Consider the following 18,675-nt stretch of genomic DNA (forward strand, 5'->3'; position numbering starts at 1 on the left):
CTGGTCCGCAAAGGGGAATATAATTTCCGCCTTCGTATCCCAGATGAGACACAAGAAGGTCAAGGACTGCGTAGGTGTCATGAAACACTGCCACTTAACTGCTCGGTCACAGCGGCCTCCAGCCCGGAGGCTCTGCTGTGCAGGGAGAACGCGGCAGCTTGTGTTCTCGGTGGCAGTTGCCATGGCTCCTGTGAGATGCGCTGCGGCAGGGGGTCACGTGCTCGGCACATCAAAGCACTTGTGCCTATTTACAGTCACGTCATCTGGTAAACCCGGAAATAGCACTATTTAAGGAACTTCCATTAATTTCTCCTTGCTTCTCAACTCTTATGGGCAGCTAACTTGATCCTGGTTAGATTTCTTGTTGTTTCACCACCTACTTCTACTTGGATTGTTCTGGCTACTTTTTGACCCTTGGCTTGTGTGTTGGATTGCTCCTGGATTACACCTCTGCTCCTGATGTTCTTGTGGTTTCGACCTAGCTTTTTCTCCTGGATTGTCTTTTGGATTTCCCCTGCTGCTTTTCTGGTGAACTGCATTTTTTGATCTGGTCTCTGCTTCTTGGACTGGCCTTGGATTACCCTTTACTCAGGTGAACTTGTTATTCTGAACTGCCTTCTTCCCTGTGGATTATTCTGGAATTTGGCGAACTGAGGGTGGGCTGTTTTTGTCCCCCCACGGATTGTGCGCCCATCTGGCTCACAACAGGAACCGTTCAGAGATTGTCACTGCACTCCTGGTTGGTGCGTTTCCACCCTTCAAAAGGTCATGTCATCAACGAATCAACAGAACTTGGGGTTCCCTGGTATCAGGTAAGATTAGATGAACAAGTTACTTCTTACCTGGTAACGTTCTTTCAATGGGATGTTCCTCCGACGTATTCCTTATCTTGATAGATTTACTTCCAGCTTGCTGGCCTCGGAAAAAATGTTCAGTAGAGGGCGCTGCGCGTCAACGTCCCTCTAGTTGGTGTCCCTCGACAGCCTCCGTATCGGCGCCAATGTCATCATGCGTATAAATAGACTCGCACAGCGTCCATTGCTCAGTTCCATTTTGAAGCTTAAGAGTAGCTGTGCATGAATTGGTTATTGACCTTGAAGGAGCGTAAGCTGCAACCACAAGGGAAGTTTTACTGAGGGGATGGATGGGAGGGGGCGATGAGGAATACGTCGGAGGAACATCCCATCGAAAGAACGTTACCAGGTAAGAAGTAACTTGTTCTTCGAAGGGATTGTCTCCTCCGACATATTCCTCATCTTGATAGACTCCCATAGCAGTGGTGTGTAAACGGCGGTGGGAGTAAAATTCTCATATTCCCCTTTAATAGTGAACTGAGTGTAACACAGCTTTGCCAAATATAGTCTCTTGGCTAGAGGAGGAATCCAGATTGTAGAAGTTTGTAAATGTATGTGCGGACGACCATGTGGCAGCCGCACATATGTCTCGAATCGGTGCCCCTCTTTGGAGGGCCGAAGAGGCTGCGATACCCCTGGTTGAATGAGCCCTAAGATTTTGAGGGGGCTCTTTCCTCACCAGTTTGTAACATTCTAGAATGGCTAAAATAATCCATCTGGAAATGGTCTGTTTTGTGATTGGCAATCCTAATTTGTTGTCACGCTCACCTGATTCCCACGGAGGCGCAGGTCTGGCTTCGAGTGCTGATGCTTCTTCAATGGTGAAGCGCAGGACTCTGAAGATGGACAGGAAGGGCCCTTTTACTCTGGCTTTTCTGGCTCGCAGGAATGTTCCCCTGTGCGTGAAAAGGGAGTATTACCTACTGACGGAATAATGCTCAAGCCTCCCACTCCCTTCCAACCCTCCACGATACCCTTCCACGATTCCCCGTGAAGTCTCACCTTAGGGTCTGGAAGGATGAGTTCTCCATCCTGCTTCTGATGCAGGGGCGCGTTGAAACCCAGTTACTTCACTGGATTGAGGTTTGATGGGAGTTCAAAATAAGCTTGACTCTTCAGGTGAGGCGCTGTAAGAGTTCTGTTGCAAGTTCAAAAGTTCAAGCTTAATATTAATGTTCATTGTCTTATTGCAGCAAGCACTAACACTTATGTCTTTTTCCCCTTAGGGGCCGGGGTTCGGAATGCCGGAGATATGGCGCCGACCCGAAGTGAAACGTGCAGTTCCAGTAAATGACAGGTAATTTCTGGATGAGCGTTCGGGTAATGTCTTTGCATTCGCTCATTCAATGTCTTTGTCTTTTTTCCCCATAGGGGCCGGGGTCCGGAATGCCAGGAAGCGGCAGGACCCGAAATGAAATGGGAATGACCCAACAGCTAAGTCTTAGAAGGAAACTGAGCTTTTCCTATTCCCTTCCTTCTCTCACCTTGTGTTCTTGTCTTTTTCTCTCTAGGCTCTGGGAAGTGGCTGCGGATCCGGATGATAGCTGCTGAAGATGGAGGTGCCCAGGAAAGGTGAGTGAAATGCAGCGCTGCAGTGATCGAAGCGAAATGCTTTTAAAAATGTCTTCCCTTTCAGGATCGTCGGTGTGATGTCTCCGTGATGCAGCTTTAGCAGGTAAGGTCTTCTTTCTCTCCAATTCTCTCTTATCTCCCTTTGCAGGTGACCCAGGATGCTGACAGGCGTGGCTGGAGTCCAGATGCAGGAGCAGACACGGTGAGCGTACAGCTGCGAGGAGCAGAACAACGCGAAGCGTGAGTTGCTGATCGGGCGTGGTTTAAATAGCTTTGGTAGAAGTTCCAGGTATGTATCCTTCCCCGACCACACCCAGGTGGAAAGTAGTCCCACAGGTAAAGTAGTTCCATTCAGGCCTCAAGAGGGCCTGGATGTAGCAGCAGGGTCTGCATCAGGTAAGTGCACATTAAAACTCTTGAACACATGTCTAGCTTTATGAGCCTGGCGCCTAAGGCGCCAGGACAGGGGTCCAACATGAGCCTGGCGCCTAAGGCGCCAGGACTGTGTCCAAAGGGCCCCAGCTTGGGCCCGCTGGCACTTCCCTGGGGGGAATGATGCCTGCCTCTGGGGTTGCTGGGTCGGACCTGGCTCCTTGGAGGTAGGCTTCATGACATTTGTGCCCTGTGTAACCTATGAACAGATGGTCTGCTTGCCTAATCCTAGCAAGTCTGCTGATATAAAAACTCAAGGCTCGCCTTGGATCCAGCCTATGTAGCCTCTCTTCCTCTTTCCCTGGATGGGGAGGAGGATAGAATGAGGGTAAGGTTATCTTCCGAGTGATGTGGATTTCAGAAACCACCTTTGGGAGGAAATTAGGCTTCACTTGCAGGACAACTTTGCCTTTGTGAAAAATTGTATGAGGGGGTTTCCAAGATAGGGCTTGTAATTCGCTCACCCTCTGTAACGCTCACCTGATTCCCACAGAGGCGCGGGTCTTGGCAGGAAGTTGTCTGTGACTCGAAAAGTGATGTGCAGGCCTCGATTGGCTTCTGGGGTCGAACCTCTTCGCACTGTGTGTCGGACTCGAAGAGTGAGGTTTCTGCAGGTGAAAGAATATGGGGGTTAATGGTCTGGGTTGTTGAATGTCCCTCTCTCTCTCTCTCTCTCTCTCTCTCTTCCCAGCTTTTTCGTAGAGCCCCCAGGTCAACCTGCTCACCTTATATAGGTGAATGCTGGGCTCTCCATCTGCGTCTGGTGCAGGGTGCTGTTGCCAGTTCCTTCACTGGTGAAACACAGGCCTCTTGAATTCAGAGGATGGTTACCGTCGTTATCTGCACGAGCGGTGAGTTTCTGGACACCTTTTGTCTTTATAGTCTTTACATGGTGGCACGTTTATATGCAGACTCTGTATAATGCTTTTCCCTTATGTATTGCAGGGCTCTTGAGATGAAAGATGAAGTGAAGCGCCTGGAAGTTCGTAAGTATGGCAAGCGCTCTAACTGTCTCTTTCCTTGCAGCTTAGTTCGTGTTAAAGAGACGCCGGAGTATTCGCAGGCGTTTTATTGCGACGAGCGTGATGGACGTAAGTAAATACCTGCTTAATGTCTTTTCTTTTGCCTTTCAGATGTTGGGTTGCAGCGCCGGAGTTCGCGGAATGCCAGTAAGTTGTTAACGATACTTTGTCTTCACAGGCGGCGATGCAGAACGAAGAAATGCGGAATTCACAGCGTGCTGGTAAGTATGGCAATGCTTTTGTTTTTGCAGGTGGAGATGCGGCGTGAAGAAACGGCCGCAGCCGATGGATCAGGTAAGTAAGCACTGCGTGTAAAGTTCGCCTTGCTAACCTGTTTCTGTTCTTTGCAGGTGCTGATGATGTCTGGATACTGAAATGGTAAGTAGGATTCTTGCAGGTCCAGGATCGGAAGAAGAAGGGCCGGAGCAGACTCGGTGAGCGTTCTGCTGCAGATGCAGAATAACGCGAAGCACGCTTCATCTATAGGGTGTGGATTAAATAGCCTTGGAGTGATGAGGCGTCTTCTTCCACGGCCCCGCCTAGGTAAGAAAAGAGTTCCAGTTTCCAGAAGAGTTCCAGTGCTGTATCCAGGGAGTGGAGCTGCCCCACCCAGGTAAGAAAGTAGTTACTGTTCTCAGATGGCTTCTAAGTGGCTGGTAAGTAAGCAGCATGGTCTGCTGCAGGTAAGTCCACCCAAGCATCTTCACACCTATTATGAGCCCGGCGCTTCCAGTGCCGGGACCAATGGTTTTGATGAGCCTGGTGCCACCGGCGCCAGGACAAGGTCCAAAAGGTCCCAGTGGGGACCGGCTGGTGCTTAGGATTAGGGTTAGGGGCCTGCTTCCAAGGACGTTGGGCTGGTCCTGGCTCCTTGGAAGCAGTGATCATGACACCCTCCTGGTGGATGTCAAAGCCACTAATAAGACAGTTTTAAGGGTGAGAAATCTTAACGAACAAGAGTGGAGTGGAGTGGTTCAAAAGGAGTACCCATCAGGAAATTTAAGACTACATTTAAGTCCCATAAGGGAACTTGGAACGGTCTCAGGGGATAGACATTAGTTAACCCCTTCAGAAATTGTATTACTAAGGGTAATATGAAATATGATGGCTCCTCTGCAGTGCGCTCGAAAATCGATAGCGCTGCGAGGTAGCCCTTGATCATACCAACTTGAAGACCTGAATTTGCCAAATAGAGCAAAAAGGATAACACCATTGGTGTATCGCATGAAAAGGGTTCAATATTCTTTTCTCTACACCAGCTGCAAAATTTGTTCCAATGGCAGCGGTATAAAGTCTTTGTTGCTGGCCTTCTGGCTGAAAGCAACACCTCCATGACGTCATCTGGGAGGTCCAAATCCTTGTATCTCAACCCTTCAGACACCAAGCGTGAAGGTTGAGGGCTCTGATGTCTGGATGGAGAACCTGACCTCCCTTCTGTGAGAGAAGATCCTCCCTGTGTGGAAAACGAATCGGAGGGCAGATGGACATGTCCAGAAGGTCCGGGTACCACGTTCTCAAGGCCCAGTCTGGGGCAATTAGGATCATAGTGTTCCGGAATCTTCTCAACCTCCTGATCATCTGAGGAATGACAGGTACTGGAGGAAACGCGTACAGAAGTGGAAACTCCCAGTCTACCACGAACGCGTCCCCTAGAGCTCCTCTCGGGGAAAATTCCCTTGAACAAAACTGATCGCACTTCCTGTTGATACTGGTGGCGAACAGATCCACTTGAGGGGTTCCCCAAAGGGCAAAGATCTCTTGAAGTACTTCCTGAGTTATCTCCCACTCGTGAGAGACTGTGCTCTGCCTGCTCAGAGCGTCTGCTGTCAAGTTCTTCTCTCCGGCTAAGTGAACTGCCGATAGAAAGATTCCATCTTAAATTGCCCAAAACCAGAACTGCATCGCCTCTCTGCACAGTGGCAGTGATCCTACGCCTCCTCTTTTGTTGAGGAAGTGCATAGCCACTGTATTGTCCGTCATTATTAGGACATTTTTCCCTTGTACAGATGGCAGAAAAGCCTTCAGTGCTAGTATGATAGCTCTCAGCTCCAACAGGTTGATGTGTAGTCTGGACTCCGATGGAGACCAATGACCGCTGATGGTCAAGTTGTTGACATGGGCTCCCCACCCCGTGAGTGAGGCATCCGTGACTACTGTTATCTGCGGCCATGGTTGCCAAAACAGTTCTCCTTTCAAAATGTTCTCCCGACAGGACCACCACTGAAGGTCTCGAACCACTTTGTCCGGAAACTGCAGGAGATCTGTAATTTTTCCTGAGAATTGCGACCACTGAGTTCTTAGTGCCCACTGGAGAGATCTCATTCTCAGGCGAAACTCTGGCACAAGGAAGATGCAGGATGCCATGAGGCCTAGCAACCTCAAAAAGTCGAAGGCTGGGAGACGTTGGGCATTTTGAAACTTGGTGACCATCTGCAGAATATCTTGAGCCCTCACCTCTGGTGGTGAGGCTTTCCCCAGGGAAGTGTCCATGACCGCTCCGATGAACTGGAGTCTCTGTGATGGTATCATCTGTGACTTCTTTAAATTGAGGGAGAAGCCCAGTTTGCGAAGGAAGTGGCAGACATAATCTAGTTGGATCTGAGCTTGTTCCGAAGATACTGCTCTGATCAACCAATCGTCTAGGTATGGGTAGACGTGGATCCCTTCCCTCAGACTTGCAGCCACTACCGACATTAGCTTGGTGAAGACCCTCGGGGCGGAGGTCAGCCCAAATGGCAGAACTTGAAATTGATAGTGAGAGTTGCCCATTGTGAACCTCAGGTATTTCCTGTGTTTGAGATGGATTGGCACATGGAAATAAGCATCCTGAAGGTCTAGTGATACCAGCCAGACCTGAAGCTGGAGGGCCTGAAGGATCTGAGAGAGTGTTACCATCTTGAACTTGTCCTTCCTGAGGAATTTGTTCAATTCTCGTAAGTCCAAGATGGGTCTCAGTCCTCCGTCCTTCTTCGGTATCAAGAAGTAGGGGGAATACCAACCCATGTTCCTCTCCACTACAGGTAACGGTTCTATGGCACCTTTCTCCAGCAGGTCTAGAATCTCCTGCAAAAGGAGCGGATCTGGAAACTTCAAAGAGTTGTTCCCCGGTGGATGAGACTGAGGAGTGCGTAGAAAAGGCAGGCAGTAACCTTGGGCAACTGTCTCCAATGCCCAAGCATCTGACGTAATAGCCTGCCATTCCGCCAGATGTTAAGTTAACCTGCCCCCCTACTGGTGTCTTGTGAGGAGAGTCCTCAGAGTGGTTTAGAGGTGGCTGATGAAGATGCCGAGGGTAAAGAGTCACCTGCTGCTGCTGTGGCTTTTGTACTTTTAACCCGTCCACCGTGGGTGAATTCCTTTTGACCTCTTTGAGCCGGCTGTCCTCTGCCTTTTCCGAATGCAGAATAAAAACAAAAGGACCTACCTCTCCAAGAGGTTCCTGAGGGGCGATAGGGAGTTTGACGGATTGCAGCTCCAAGGGATTTTGCTGCTGCCTTGGATGTTTGTAACTTCTCTAGGCTGTCATCAGCCTTCTTACCAAATAAAGAAGAGCCGTCAAAGAGCATATTCAAAAGTCTGGCCTGTACATCTGGAACAAAACCAGACTTTCGCAACCACGCAAATCTGCGGATTGTAGTACTTGCCGCCATGGCCCTGCTGATACTGTCAGCAGAATCAATGCCACTTTGAAGGGATTCACACATTGCGTCTTTACCATCTTTAATGATGTTCAGAAAAGCTTCCCTTTCTTCTCCTTCCAGGAGGCAGTCAGCCGCTGATGAAGCACACTTCCAAAGTGTATGGCTGAATCTTGCGAGCGTACAAGTAGCATTAATGGATTTAAGTGCCATGCTACACGCAGAAAAGACCTTTTTTGACATAGCGTCAAATTTCTCATCATCCCTGTCTTGTGGAACAGTAGGGTATGCAGATCTACTGTTCGATGAAGTTGCTGCTTGAACAACCAGACTCTCTGGAGTTGGATGTTTGGACAAATATTCAGGGTCAGAAGCAGATACAATATATTTGGCAGATAGTTTTTTGTGAACTGCCGGGATAACCTCAGGAGTTTCCCAGTTGGCCGATATTTTCCTCTGTAATGCAGTATGAAATGGAACCACAGGATCTTCCTGTGGGCCTTTAATTAAGATGTCTGTAAGATCCTCTTGTTGAAAAGCAGGTGAAGGTGTAGACCAACCCATGGATTCCTTTATTCTGGCCATTAAAGTTCTATAAGGGGTCTCAGCATGTTCCCCTGGGTCTGGTTTGGCAAATTCTACTTCTGGGGAAGTATCTAACCCACTTGCATCATGCAAGGACTCTTGAAGGTCCTTCAACCTATGTTCTTCAGAGATAAATTCCTCTGGTACAGGTGTTGTAGTTCTCTGCAACCCAAAAGGTCTTTCCTGATCAGAATCCTCCCCTTCTTCATAAATAGAGGCAAGGCTCTGAAACAATCTGACCTTCGAAAAGGCTTAAAACCCATTTCTAAAGCAGAAGGGGCCAAGCTTGTAGTAACCGGTTGAGAAAACTGTCGACGTTGTCGACGCGGAAGTCAAGGGCTTCGAAGAAACCGAAAAAGGCATTGAAAAGGTATGAAGAGACCTCAAAGAACTCGAGAGGATCGGAATCCTACTCAGAGTCATCAAGGTTATCGACGACATTCTCGAGGTCATGGTGAAAGCCCTCGGTATGACTACTGACTGCGAAGTAATGACAGCCGTAGGTTTATCCTTTATCGGTGTCGAGGACGGCATCGATTTGATCGATCTATGCGCGTCGATGGGCCCTTCGATAATGGCGTCGATGATGTAGATTTATGAGTCGAAGGGGCCTTTGACGATGGCGTCGATGACGCAGTCTTAATGCCTTTGGTCGAGGGTTTGTGACGCTCTCGGGCAGTTTCTTTCGCCGGGTGCAACGACTCGCAGCGTTTCGATTTTTCGGGTCTTTCACCCAGGGTATCACCTTTAGCCGTCTCCGAGGGGGTCGAGGCCACTTTCTCGAAGACGCCAAGCATCTTTTTACGGAATTCCTCCCACTTAGCTGGAGAGCTGTGTTTTGTGGGGCAGGTGAACCTTTCCGGGGAAACAGAAGAAGACAAAGAAGAGGCAGATCTTCAACGCCTCTTTTTCGAATGTTTGGATCTCGAAGAGTGATGGGAACTGCTTCGAGATCTCGAACGAGAATGTTTCCTGTGACGGCGAGGAGACGAATGTCTCTACTCTGCCGAGGAAACTTTCGCAGGAGTAGAAGTTTTAACAGTCTTACCTCTTTCGAGCTTCCCCTTATGCTCCTTCAAGGCTTTCGGCGTCATGGACATGCAGTCCTCACATTCTGAACAATGGTGCTCCGATCCCAGGCACCACAAACAGATCCTGTGAGGATCCGTCAATGACATTTTCTTTCCACAATCTCGACACTTTCTGAAGCCGGACCGTGGGGTCGACGGTTCAGATGAGGAAGCCATCGAAAAGAGTAAGATATACTCGAGGAATAAGTAAAATCTACTTGAATAACGAACTGAGTAACACGATTCCGAGGCCCACGAAGCGCGGAAAAACGGAACTGAGTAACGGACGCTGTGCGAGTCTATTTATACGCATGATGACGTCGGCTCCGATACGGAGGCTGTCGAGGGACACCAACTCGAGGAACGTCGATGCGCAGCGCCCTCTACTGAACATTTTTTCCGAGGCTAGCAAGCTGGAAGTAAATCTATCAAGATAAGGAATATGTCGGAGGACACAATCCCTTCGAATGTAGGTTTACTGAGGGGGAAATCCCTAACCATAATGTACTTATTGTTAACCCCTGTGTTTCCCTTGCAGCTACCGAGGGCCCGCCGCAGTGCATCCAGTCCCACCTGTGGTATCAACAACTGGCTAGGGAGTTACCCTTTACTCTCCCTGGCTGGTGCTTGGGAACAGAGGTATAAGTTCACCTGGGAAGACCATCAGAACAGTAGGCTGGAGCTGTGGCTTTTTGAGGTTGATGGAGAGCCTCAGTTCGTAGAGTGTATGCATGAGCCTGGCTGCTGTGCTCTCGACTGTCGCTGGCGATTCCGCTGGAACCAGCCAGTCCTCGAGGCATGGGTAGACATGGTGGCCCTCTGACCTGAGCAGTGCTGCCACAGCATTTACTAGTCTCATAACACCCTTGGGGCTAAATTGAGACCGAACGGGAGAATTTTGTATTGGAAGTGGAAACCCATGATCTGAAACCGCAGGAAGGAACTATTTATTTATTTGCATGTATAAAGCGCTCACACAGCCCAGGGGCATTGAGGCGCTGTTACAGGAATATGTCTTAGTTGCGTCACACAGGTGGGCGGTGGGTTACATTAGCCCGCATACATGCAGTATATACAATAATCAGTTGAATGGCTTTTACAGTCGCTCTTCATTGGTTAGATAAGCGGAAGTGGTTTTCTCATTAGAACGTGCAGGCATGGTTACATTGTTCAGACACTTATAGGGGGCTGCAGGGTTACATTTGAACTGCGGTCATACAGAGATCAATTTTAAATAAACAATGGGCCTTCCAAATTGGGACGTGTAGGTAAGCATCCTTCAGATCTAGGGAACACGTCCAGTTTCCCCCACACAGGGACTCCGCTATCAATGCTGGTGTCACCATCTTGAACTTTTGAAGGGGTAAGTAAACGTTTAAGGCTGACAGATCTAGCACAAATCGCAGGCCTGCCTGGTTCTTCTTCTGTATTGAGAAGATACAAGAGTAAAATCCCAATCCTTGTTGTGGGGGGGGGGAGGGGAAGCTACCTCTATTGCCTTACTCTCTACAATAGAGTGGACCTCTGCAAAGAAATGGTGTCCCAATCTGCAGGACTGGGGGTAGGGGACGAGGGAACTTGTGGTATAGGAAGGCGAAAGCCCTGGGATACCACAGAGTACCCACGAGTCCGTGTACTGTGTCCGCCAGGACTGAAAGTGAAGGCCAAGCATGCCCCCCACCGGTGAGCTGTGGATCCTGATAACCCTGTCACTGCTTCTATCCCTTTGAGGCAGGTGCCTGGGAGGGGGACTGGAAGACGCCCTTATGTGTAGTCTTCTGCTGTTTACGCCGGTGTTGGCTGGGAGACCTAGTGCGCTGTCTAGAGCGGCGGTCGCGGAAGCCCCTGAAACCACCCAAAGACCGACCTCTATCAGACCGCGATTGGCCTTGGCTAAAGCTCTTGGATGCTGGTTTTGCAAGTATAGCCAAAGATTTGGCTGTTTGGGAGCTGTTCTTCATATCCAACTCCTCGCCACTGGAAGAATGGAACAAGTTTCCTCCCTCAAATGGTAGGTCATGCACATCTCGATTAAATTTAGTAGCCTTGAGCCATGCAGTTTGCCTCATGTCCGTAGCCTCACATGACCCTGCTTGCTGTGTTGATGGGAGCCACAGCTGATTCCATTAGGTCTTGAGCCACTATTATTGCTCCTGAGTGTCCGGCCCAGAAGCAAGCCTGCCTGTGAATTGGGAGGTCCAGGAGGAAGTCAGCAATCTCCTTCTTTAGTTTCTGATTCACAACAGCTAGCTTGGCATCTGCATTTGCCTGTTGTAGGTGGAGTGACATAGGAGTATACTTACTTTCCACAGGCCTCAAGGACCTTCCCCTCCTTGCCTCAAAGGGCCAAAGTGGATGAGGAAGTGGACATCTGAGGTTTAGCATACATTGACGCTGCCGCAATGACTGATGAGTGCGGTTGTGGGTGCAAAGACAGGATGAGAGAATCACCTTCTGCCTGCCTGTATTTAGCATATAGGCGTTGGTTGGCTGTGTGGTATAGTGCTTTGCCTGGGTCTCTGCATCTTTTTGTAAAGGTATGCCTGATTTGGTGGCAGAGCGGATGTTAAGTACCTCTGCTAGTACACCCGTCTCTGGCTGCTCTTTTTATGGCTGCGGAATTCCTAAGTACTCTGCCACTCCGGCCAACCTTTCATGGAAAACCCTTATGGAAGAGGCAGTGTCTTGATCATCCTTGTCACCCGTGTCAACCGCTGTGTCTTGCAGGTCCGTGGAGTCTGCTGGCGGTATATTTGGCTGAGCCACAAGAGGCTGAGCCGGGCAGTTAGACTGAGCAGGGGGCTCCCCGGGCTACGGAGAAGCCACCATGTTACTTGGTACCGGATGCAGTACTGTAGCCTGGGGCTGTTCTGGAGCCGCTGCAGGGGGACAGGCGGAATCATGTCCTGAATGATTCCCCTGAGAATATTCCCCATTTGCTGGGATTTCATGAGTTTGAGGAACTTGTCTTCACACGCTGGTGAAGTGCATTCCTGCATTGGTACAGCCATGTCGGTCAGGACGTACTGCTGAGTTCTCCCTGTGCCATGCCTGTTCTGGGCATAGCCTGCGCCTGTGTAGCGCCCAAGACCCAATATGGTCTGGTAGGAGGTGCACCATGTAACCATAGGAGACCATTCCACCCTTGGTGTAAAATCCTGCCTTTGGTGCTCGCTGGAAAGGAGCGGCTCTGAACGAGCAGCCATTTTGTCTGGCTGCGCAGCCATTTTGTCTTGTACTATGCCATGTGCTGGATACATGTCTGTTACTGTACTGGCTATGGCCTTTGCCTGTTTGCTGGGGCTCGTAGGCTTGGATCTGCCCTGCACCTCAGGTATGGACCTGGGAGGATGTTCGCCCTCGGACATACTGGCGGTATTGCTATCTGTACTGCATATAGCTGCCCCCTCAGGCGTGCACGTAGTATTAGAGCAGAGCCCCAAGATGGATTCCCCAGTACAAGAGGCGCCTGGCACCTCAGTGCAGGGACCGGGAGGATCCGTGGACCCCTCAGCCGTGTGGCCGGTAGCTCGAGGAGCCTCGGTACCCTTGCTGGTAGTAGAGCCTGATAGGCCCCTCCCACTTGGTTGCTTCCCTGGGTAGTAGTCCCTTGCGGGGTGCTTTAGAGAACAGAATACTTACCTTAGATTTAGATTCGGAGGAGCCTGAGAAACTTGGAAAGAAAAACCGCAGCGTTTTCCAACACAACCGCGTGTGTTTCTGCCTGCTGTGGCTATCACTTTGGGTCTCCGGTGCTCCCAGGGGAGCACCGGAGACCCAAAGTGAAAGCCACAGCAGGCAGAAACACACGCGGTTATGTTTACATGCCGCGTAGTGTTTCTACCTGCAGCTGATTTCCCATTTGGGGCTCTCGGGCTCCCCACGGGGAGCCCGAGGGCCCCAAATGGAAAAGCAGATTCAGGCAGAAACAATGCGTTTTTTTCCGCAATGCCGCGTTGTTTCTGCCTGAATCTGCTTTTCCATTTGGGGCTCTCGATTCAGGCAGACACAACGCGGTTGTGTTGGAAAACGCTGCGGTTTTTCTTTCCAAGTTTCTCAGGCTCCTCCGAGCCGGAGGAGCCTGAGAAACTTGGAAAGAAAAACCGCAGCGTTTTCCAACACAATAACGTTGCATTTATGTTTGCGGTCGCTTCAAAAGCGACCGCAAACATAAATACAACATTTTTAAAGCTGCGGTTTTATTTCTAAGTTTTCCGGGCTCCTCCAGCCCGGAAAACTTAGAAAAAAAAACGCAGCTAGTGCTTATTTTTTGTAAAAAAAATAAATAGCACTTACTGAGATTCAGCTGCAGCTTTCCTGCTCTGGTCTCCGGTCCCCGTCCTCCGCCTACAGCACTAATGAAGGGAAAGCCACCCAGCGGTAGCCTTTGTTTACTACAGCTGGCTCGCTTTTGCTTCATTAGTGCCACAAAAGCAAAAGCCAGCACAGGAGGGCCTCCATTTCACAAAATGGCTGCGCCCCTGTGCTTGCTTTTTTTGAATTTTGAGCTTGAATAGCTCAAAATTTTACATAGGAAGTTTTAAAACGGAGAATGCTAGTATTTTTTTTTATGTGGCCTATCTATTTTTTAAATAAAATTTTTTACTAGACCATCCCTTTAAATTCTTTTTTTTCCTTAAAGACAAAATCTTTGTTGGGAAAACCAACTCTTTTATTGAAGACATTTTTCATCATAATCGCCCTGCAAATACTTCGGTCCACAATAATTGGGATGCATTTAAAGTTACTTTGCGGGGGGTTCATTATTCAATATGTAGCTTTCAAAAACTTCCATTAGAGATCTTGAGAAATCGTATTACACTAACGCGGATCTCAACGTAGCCAAAACCCATATGAATAAACGCATTGAGTTCAACAAGTTAGTCACTAATAAAGCGTCAAATTCTATACTACGCTCCAAATCCAAATTCCATAGCGGCTCTAAGAAAGCAGGGAAGATTTTAGCATCTTATCTTAAAAATAAGAAAGAAAAATTATGTATTACTTCTATCTTCTCTACAGATGGCACAAGGTTAACTAAGCAAAAGGATATTAAGAAGGCCTTTCTACTCTTGCCTCTACACTGAAGACACTTCTATAAAATAGGCAGATATCCATTCCTTCACGAATGGAATAAGAAAACCCCTGATAATCCTATTGACTTATCCCTAAATGAACCCATATCTCTAATGGACACTAAGCAGCCAATCAGACCTCAAACCAGATAAATCCCCTAGTCCCGATGGTTTCTCCATTGATTTCTTTAAGACTTTTACCGACTATCACTCCCAAACTCCTAGAATTATAAACTTATTTTACGGAGACTGGACAAAGTTTAGGCACTTTTGGAGAAGCTCTCTTCATGCTATTGCCTAAACCCGATAAGGACCCTCCTTTCGTAAAAAATTATAGACCCATTTCCCCCAATTAATTCAAACTCTAAAGTATTCACCAAAATTCTTGCCAAACGCCTAGAAATATTTCTTCCCAAACTCAATCCACATAGATCAGACTGGATTCATCAAAACTCGTTTTGCCTCCTCGACACTAGATTGCTCTTCCATGCCTTATCCCACTTCCAAACATCAAATGGCTCTTTGGCCCTTCTTCCATTAGATGCTGAGAATGAGTTTGACCGCATTTCCTGCACTTTCATGCTACAATCACTAAAATTGCATGGTTTTTCGATGCCTTTCATCGATCTTATTTAAATCCTATACTCTTCTCCATCTACCCAAATTCTTATCAGCTCACTCTCTCCCCCTTTCCAAATTCAAAGAGGCACTCGTCAAGGCTGCTCACTTTCACCATTGCTGTTCAATTTAGCGTTGGAACCCTTACTACAAAATATAAAGGAATAATGTTAATATTAAAGGTATACTGTTTAAAAATACAACAGTTCACATTTCAACATATGCAGATGAAACTACTTTATCTTTCTGACCCTGGATCCTCTATTCAGCATGTAATTTAACACTATTAATGATGTCTCTAAGGTATCCGGATATAAACTTAGCTTTTACAAGTCAGAAAAGATGACCCTTAATAATTCTTGTAACATATCCAATACTCCCTTGTTTGTTACGTCTTGGCAACCCTCATTCATAAAATACCCCGAACTTCATATTGCTACAGATATTCACATTACAATCTCCCTTAACACTAATCTTATGTTAGAGAACGTTTCAAAGATGGTTTCAGGTTGGTCTCCTCTTTTCATATCATGGTGGGGATGCTTAGACTCTATAAAAAATGATTAGCCCTACCATCTTTTATTTTCTATCTATGATACCAATAACCAGTCCAACCAGCTTTTTTAAAACACTTAACTCTATTATACCCTTAAAATTCCTTTGGGACCAAAAGACTCCCAGAATTGCCATTAACAAGCTCAGACTTTCTAAACCCGCTGGAGGAGTTAAATTGCCCAACCTTTTAACATACCATAAAGCTTTTATGCTAAAACAATTGGCAACATTCTATCACTATGAAAACCACCTCCATGATGCCCATAACTGGATTAACATTGAATCCAATATTAATCGCCCCACTTTCCCTCCCTCACTTACTTTTAGTGCCCTTATGCCCACCTTTACCTCTTACCCCGTCTCTTCACTAGGAATAAACATCCACCTATTTTTATTCCCAATCTGAAACAAAATATATTTTCTTTTGGTGTTGCACAAGCTTCCCCAATAACATCAACTTTAATATTTCCATTAGGTGGTACTCTTCATGCATCAAACTAATCCAGCATATTATCCACAATAATATTGACTTTTTTTGTACAACTATACCATAAATACAATGCTAAAAATGGATATCTACTTTCCCCGATCACTTACCAACACACTAATCAATTACCTTACCCACTCTAGCCCAAAAATCTCCTTCCCCCCTTTGACTTTCTTACTATTTAGACCCTCCGCTAAAGCTACCAAATTATATTCCTTTCTAAAGGATAATTACAATAGCAACTCGCCGAACTCCACTATCATTAGACAGTGGGAACTAGACTGGAACTTTCAACCCAATCCAGACTAATGGACTGCCATTTGGAAATTATATTACTCCTCTTCAGTCGCTGCCAAGCTTACACTGTTCTTCATCATGCACTGTGCGTACCTTACTCCCTCAAGAATAGCAAACATCTCTAACAATTCCTCCACTAATTTCTGGTCTTGCCATTCACCTAATGCATAGTTTGCTCATCTAATTTATGATTGTAAATATGCACATAAGTTTTGGCTTGAAGTATGGTCTTCTCTACAAAACATTTTTCTTTTTCAAGAACCACTTATCCCTCTAACCTCATGATTGGTACTATGTAAATCCCTACCTACAAATGATTGAATCCCCAAGTTTATTCAACCTGTTTATAAGCATTGCGTTCCATATTATCACCTCCAATTGGAAAGATAGTACCAAACTCTCATACACTGCCTTGTGGAATTACACTTGTTCTATTCATCGCATAGAAAAGTGCCATGCTGTCTCTACTTCATGTTTGCATAAATTTGATTTTAAAAAATTGAACATTTTTATTCAATATCTTAATCAGACTGTTTAAAACAATTTGCAGGTTGCAATGTTATTATATCTTGTTCATAATGTTCTTTGCCTCCCCCATCTCTCCTCTTGTCCTGTTTGTACGCCCAGTATGTCCACCTAACGGTTTAAACAATTCTATATTAATGGCGCTACTGATATTCAAATGTGTGAAATATCAGACTACTCTTAAAATTGTATGCAACTTACATGTTATATTCTCATTAATTACCATATCTAAAAAAAATCCAAAAAAAAAGACCAATTGACAAAGCAAACACTAAAAACAGCGCATCATCAAAATAACCTTAACAGCCCGGATAGACCAAGAGCAACACACTCACTTTGGGAATAGGACAATGCCCTGTGTTTGATACCTTGATCAAGTTGACTCATCCCTTTGACTGCCTGAAGTCGATAAACTGAGCACCACATTGTGGGTAATAATGAACATCAGATACTAAGCGCTCTAAATCTGGATTCCTGGCGATAGTATGCTTTGTAAACTATACTTATTAGCTACCATGGAAAAATGTAGTCTACCTAATGCAGAAACTGTGATTGCACTTCATTGTTCCATTTTGAAGTCTGTGAGACTATTCAGGGAAACGTTTTCAGATTAACCAAAATCAACAGGATTAATTATATAAGAGGGGAATGCTGCTGCAAAGGTTATATGAATATGCTAGGATACAAAGAATATGGTATTGGATAAGGCCAAGCATTTCATAAATGAGTGAGCACAAACAATCAGTAATACAACAAAAAAGTCACTTTATGCGTCAGCTGTTCGAGAGTAGATACCGCTCACGGCCTGAAATTGCCATTACGTTGCATACCTGTATGAATGCGAACATGTCGCTGTAGCGCCCCTGGGTCTGCAAACTGCCTCTGGCAGTGAACGCATATGTAGGGCTTCTCTCCGCTGTGGATTCGGAGGTGCCTCTTCAGGTTGCCTTGAAAGTACATGACATAGAATCAGTGGAGTAGGAGATGCAATTTCGCAGCAAAACTTCTCTATTCCATTCTTCAAACAAGCATTATGTATTGACACAAATAACACACTGTGCATTAAAAGGCGCCTGTGATAGTGCATATCAGCACAAGCAGGATAATAGTAGCAGCTTACAGTTATGGAATTTACTGATAACTGAATTAAGCGTCAACTTCCTCTTGATCCTGCTAGAAATTCTCCTGGATTGAACATGCATGAACTTAAATCACCCAGGCACAGGACTGAACAACTCTCCAAGGAACCTATGCAGACACCAGCCACGAATTTAAGGAGCATAATATGAATCCTCTCTTCTAAGGTGAATTAGTCACTCAGAGACTAAGGAACAAGTAGCTTTGAAATGGCTAGTATGTGTTGAAAGGCATTCAGAAATGCATGGCCGCTCAGAGTTTTCGGCTTACATGGAGATGGCTCATTCATGGCAGCATGGAGCTTTGGACCAGCAAGGTGGCTCAGGATAATGTCATGGTTTTGATATCCCAATCAGGTTGACTCAGCCCTCCACCTCTGTCCCACTCCAGTCGATAAACGCACTACCACATTGTGGGTAATAATGAACATCAGTAAGCGCTCCAAACGTAGATTCCTGAGAACATGCTTTATGAACCATCATTATTATAATTAAGTGCCATACAATGGAAAATAATGTAGTCCGACTCATGCGAAAACTCTGCTTTGGCATTTCTTCAACATAGTGAACAGTGATTGTACATCATCATTGCATTTGGAAGTCTGAGACTATCCAGGGCCACTTTTTCAGATTAACCAAATCAAAACTATTACTTATATAAAAGGGGCATGCTGCTGTATAGGTTTTATGAATATGCTAGGATGCAAAGGATTACGATTCAGCCGGTCCGGAAATAATGGTGGTGGTAAACCCGCCGCCACTGTTGTTTCCGGACCGGCTGATCTCGAGTTCTGCAGGCGGGAGGTGCC

At 46.6% G+C, this 18,675-nt stretch overlaps 1 protein-coding gene across 4 annotated transcripts in view; it reads right to left on the minus strand.

Moving 5' to 3' along the window:
- ZBTB17 (zinc finger and BTB domain containing 17) overlaps nucleotides 1-18,675 on the minus strand; it is a 938,938-nt gene that overhangs the window by 351,401 nt on the left and 568,862 nt on the right. For all 4 annotated transcript variants that reach the window (XM_069611094.1, XM_069611092.1, XM_069611093.1 and 1 more), the window contains exon 10: nucleotides 17,561-17,677. In XM_069611094.1, coding sequence (XP_069467195.1) covers nucleotides 17,561-17,677 — 117 coding nt within the window. The remainder of the gene's footprint in view (nucleotides 1-17,560; nucleotides 17,678-18,675) is intronic.

The sequence above is a fragment of the Ambystoma mexicanum genome, chromosome 8 (assembly GCF_040938575.1).
Source record: "Ambystoma mexicanum isolate Mex_15411 chromosome 8, UKY_AmexF1_1, whole genome shotgun sequence".
NCBI classification, from domain to species: Eukaryota; Metazoa; Chordata; class Amphibia; order Caudata; family Ambystomatidae; genus Ambystoma; species Ambystoma mexicanum.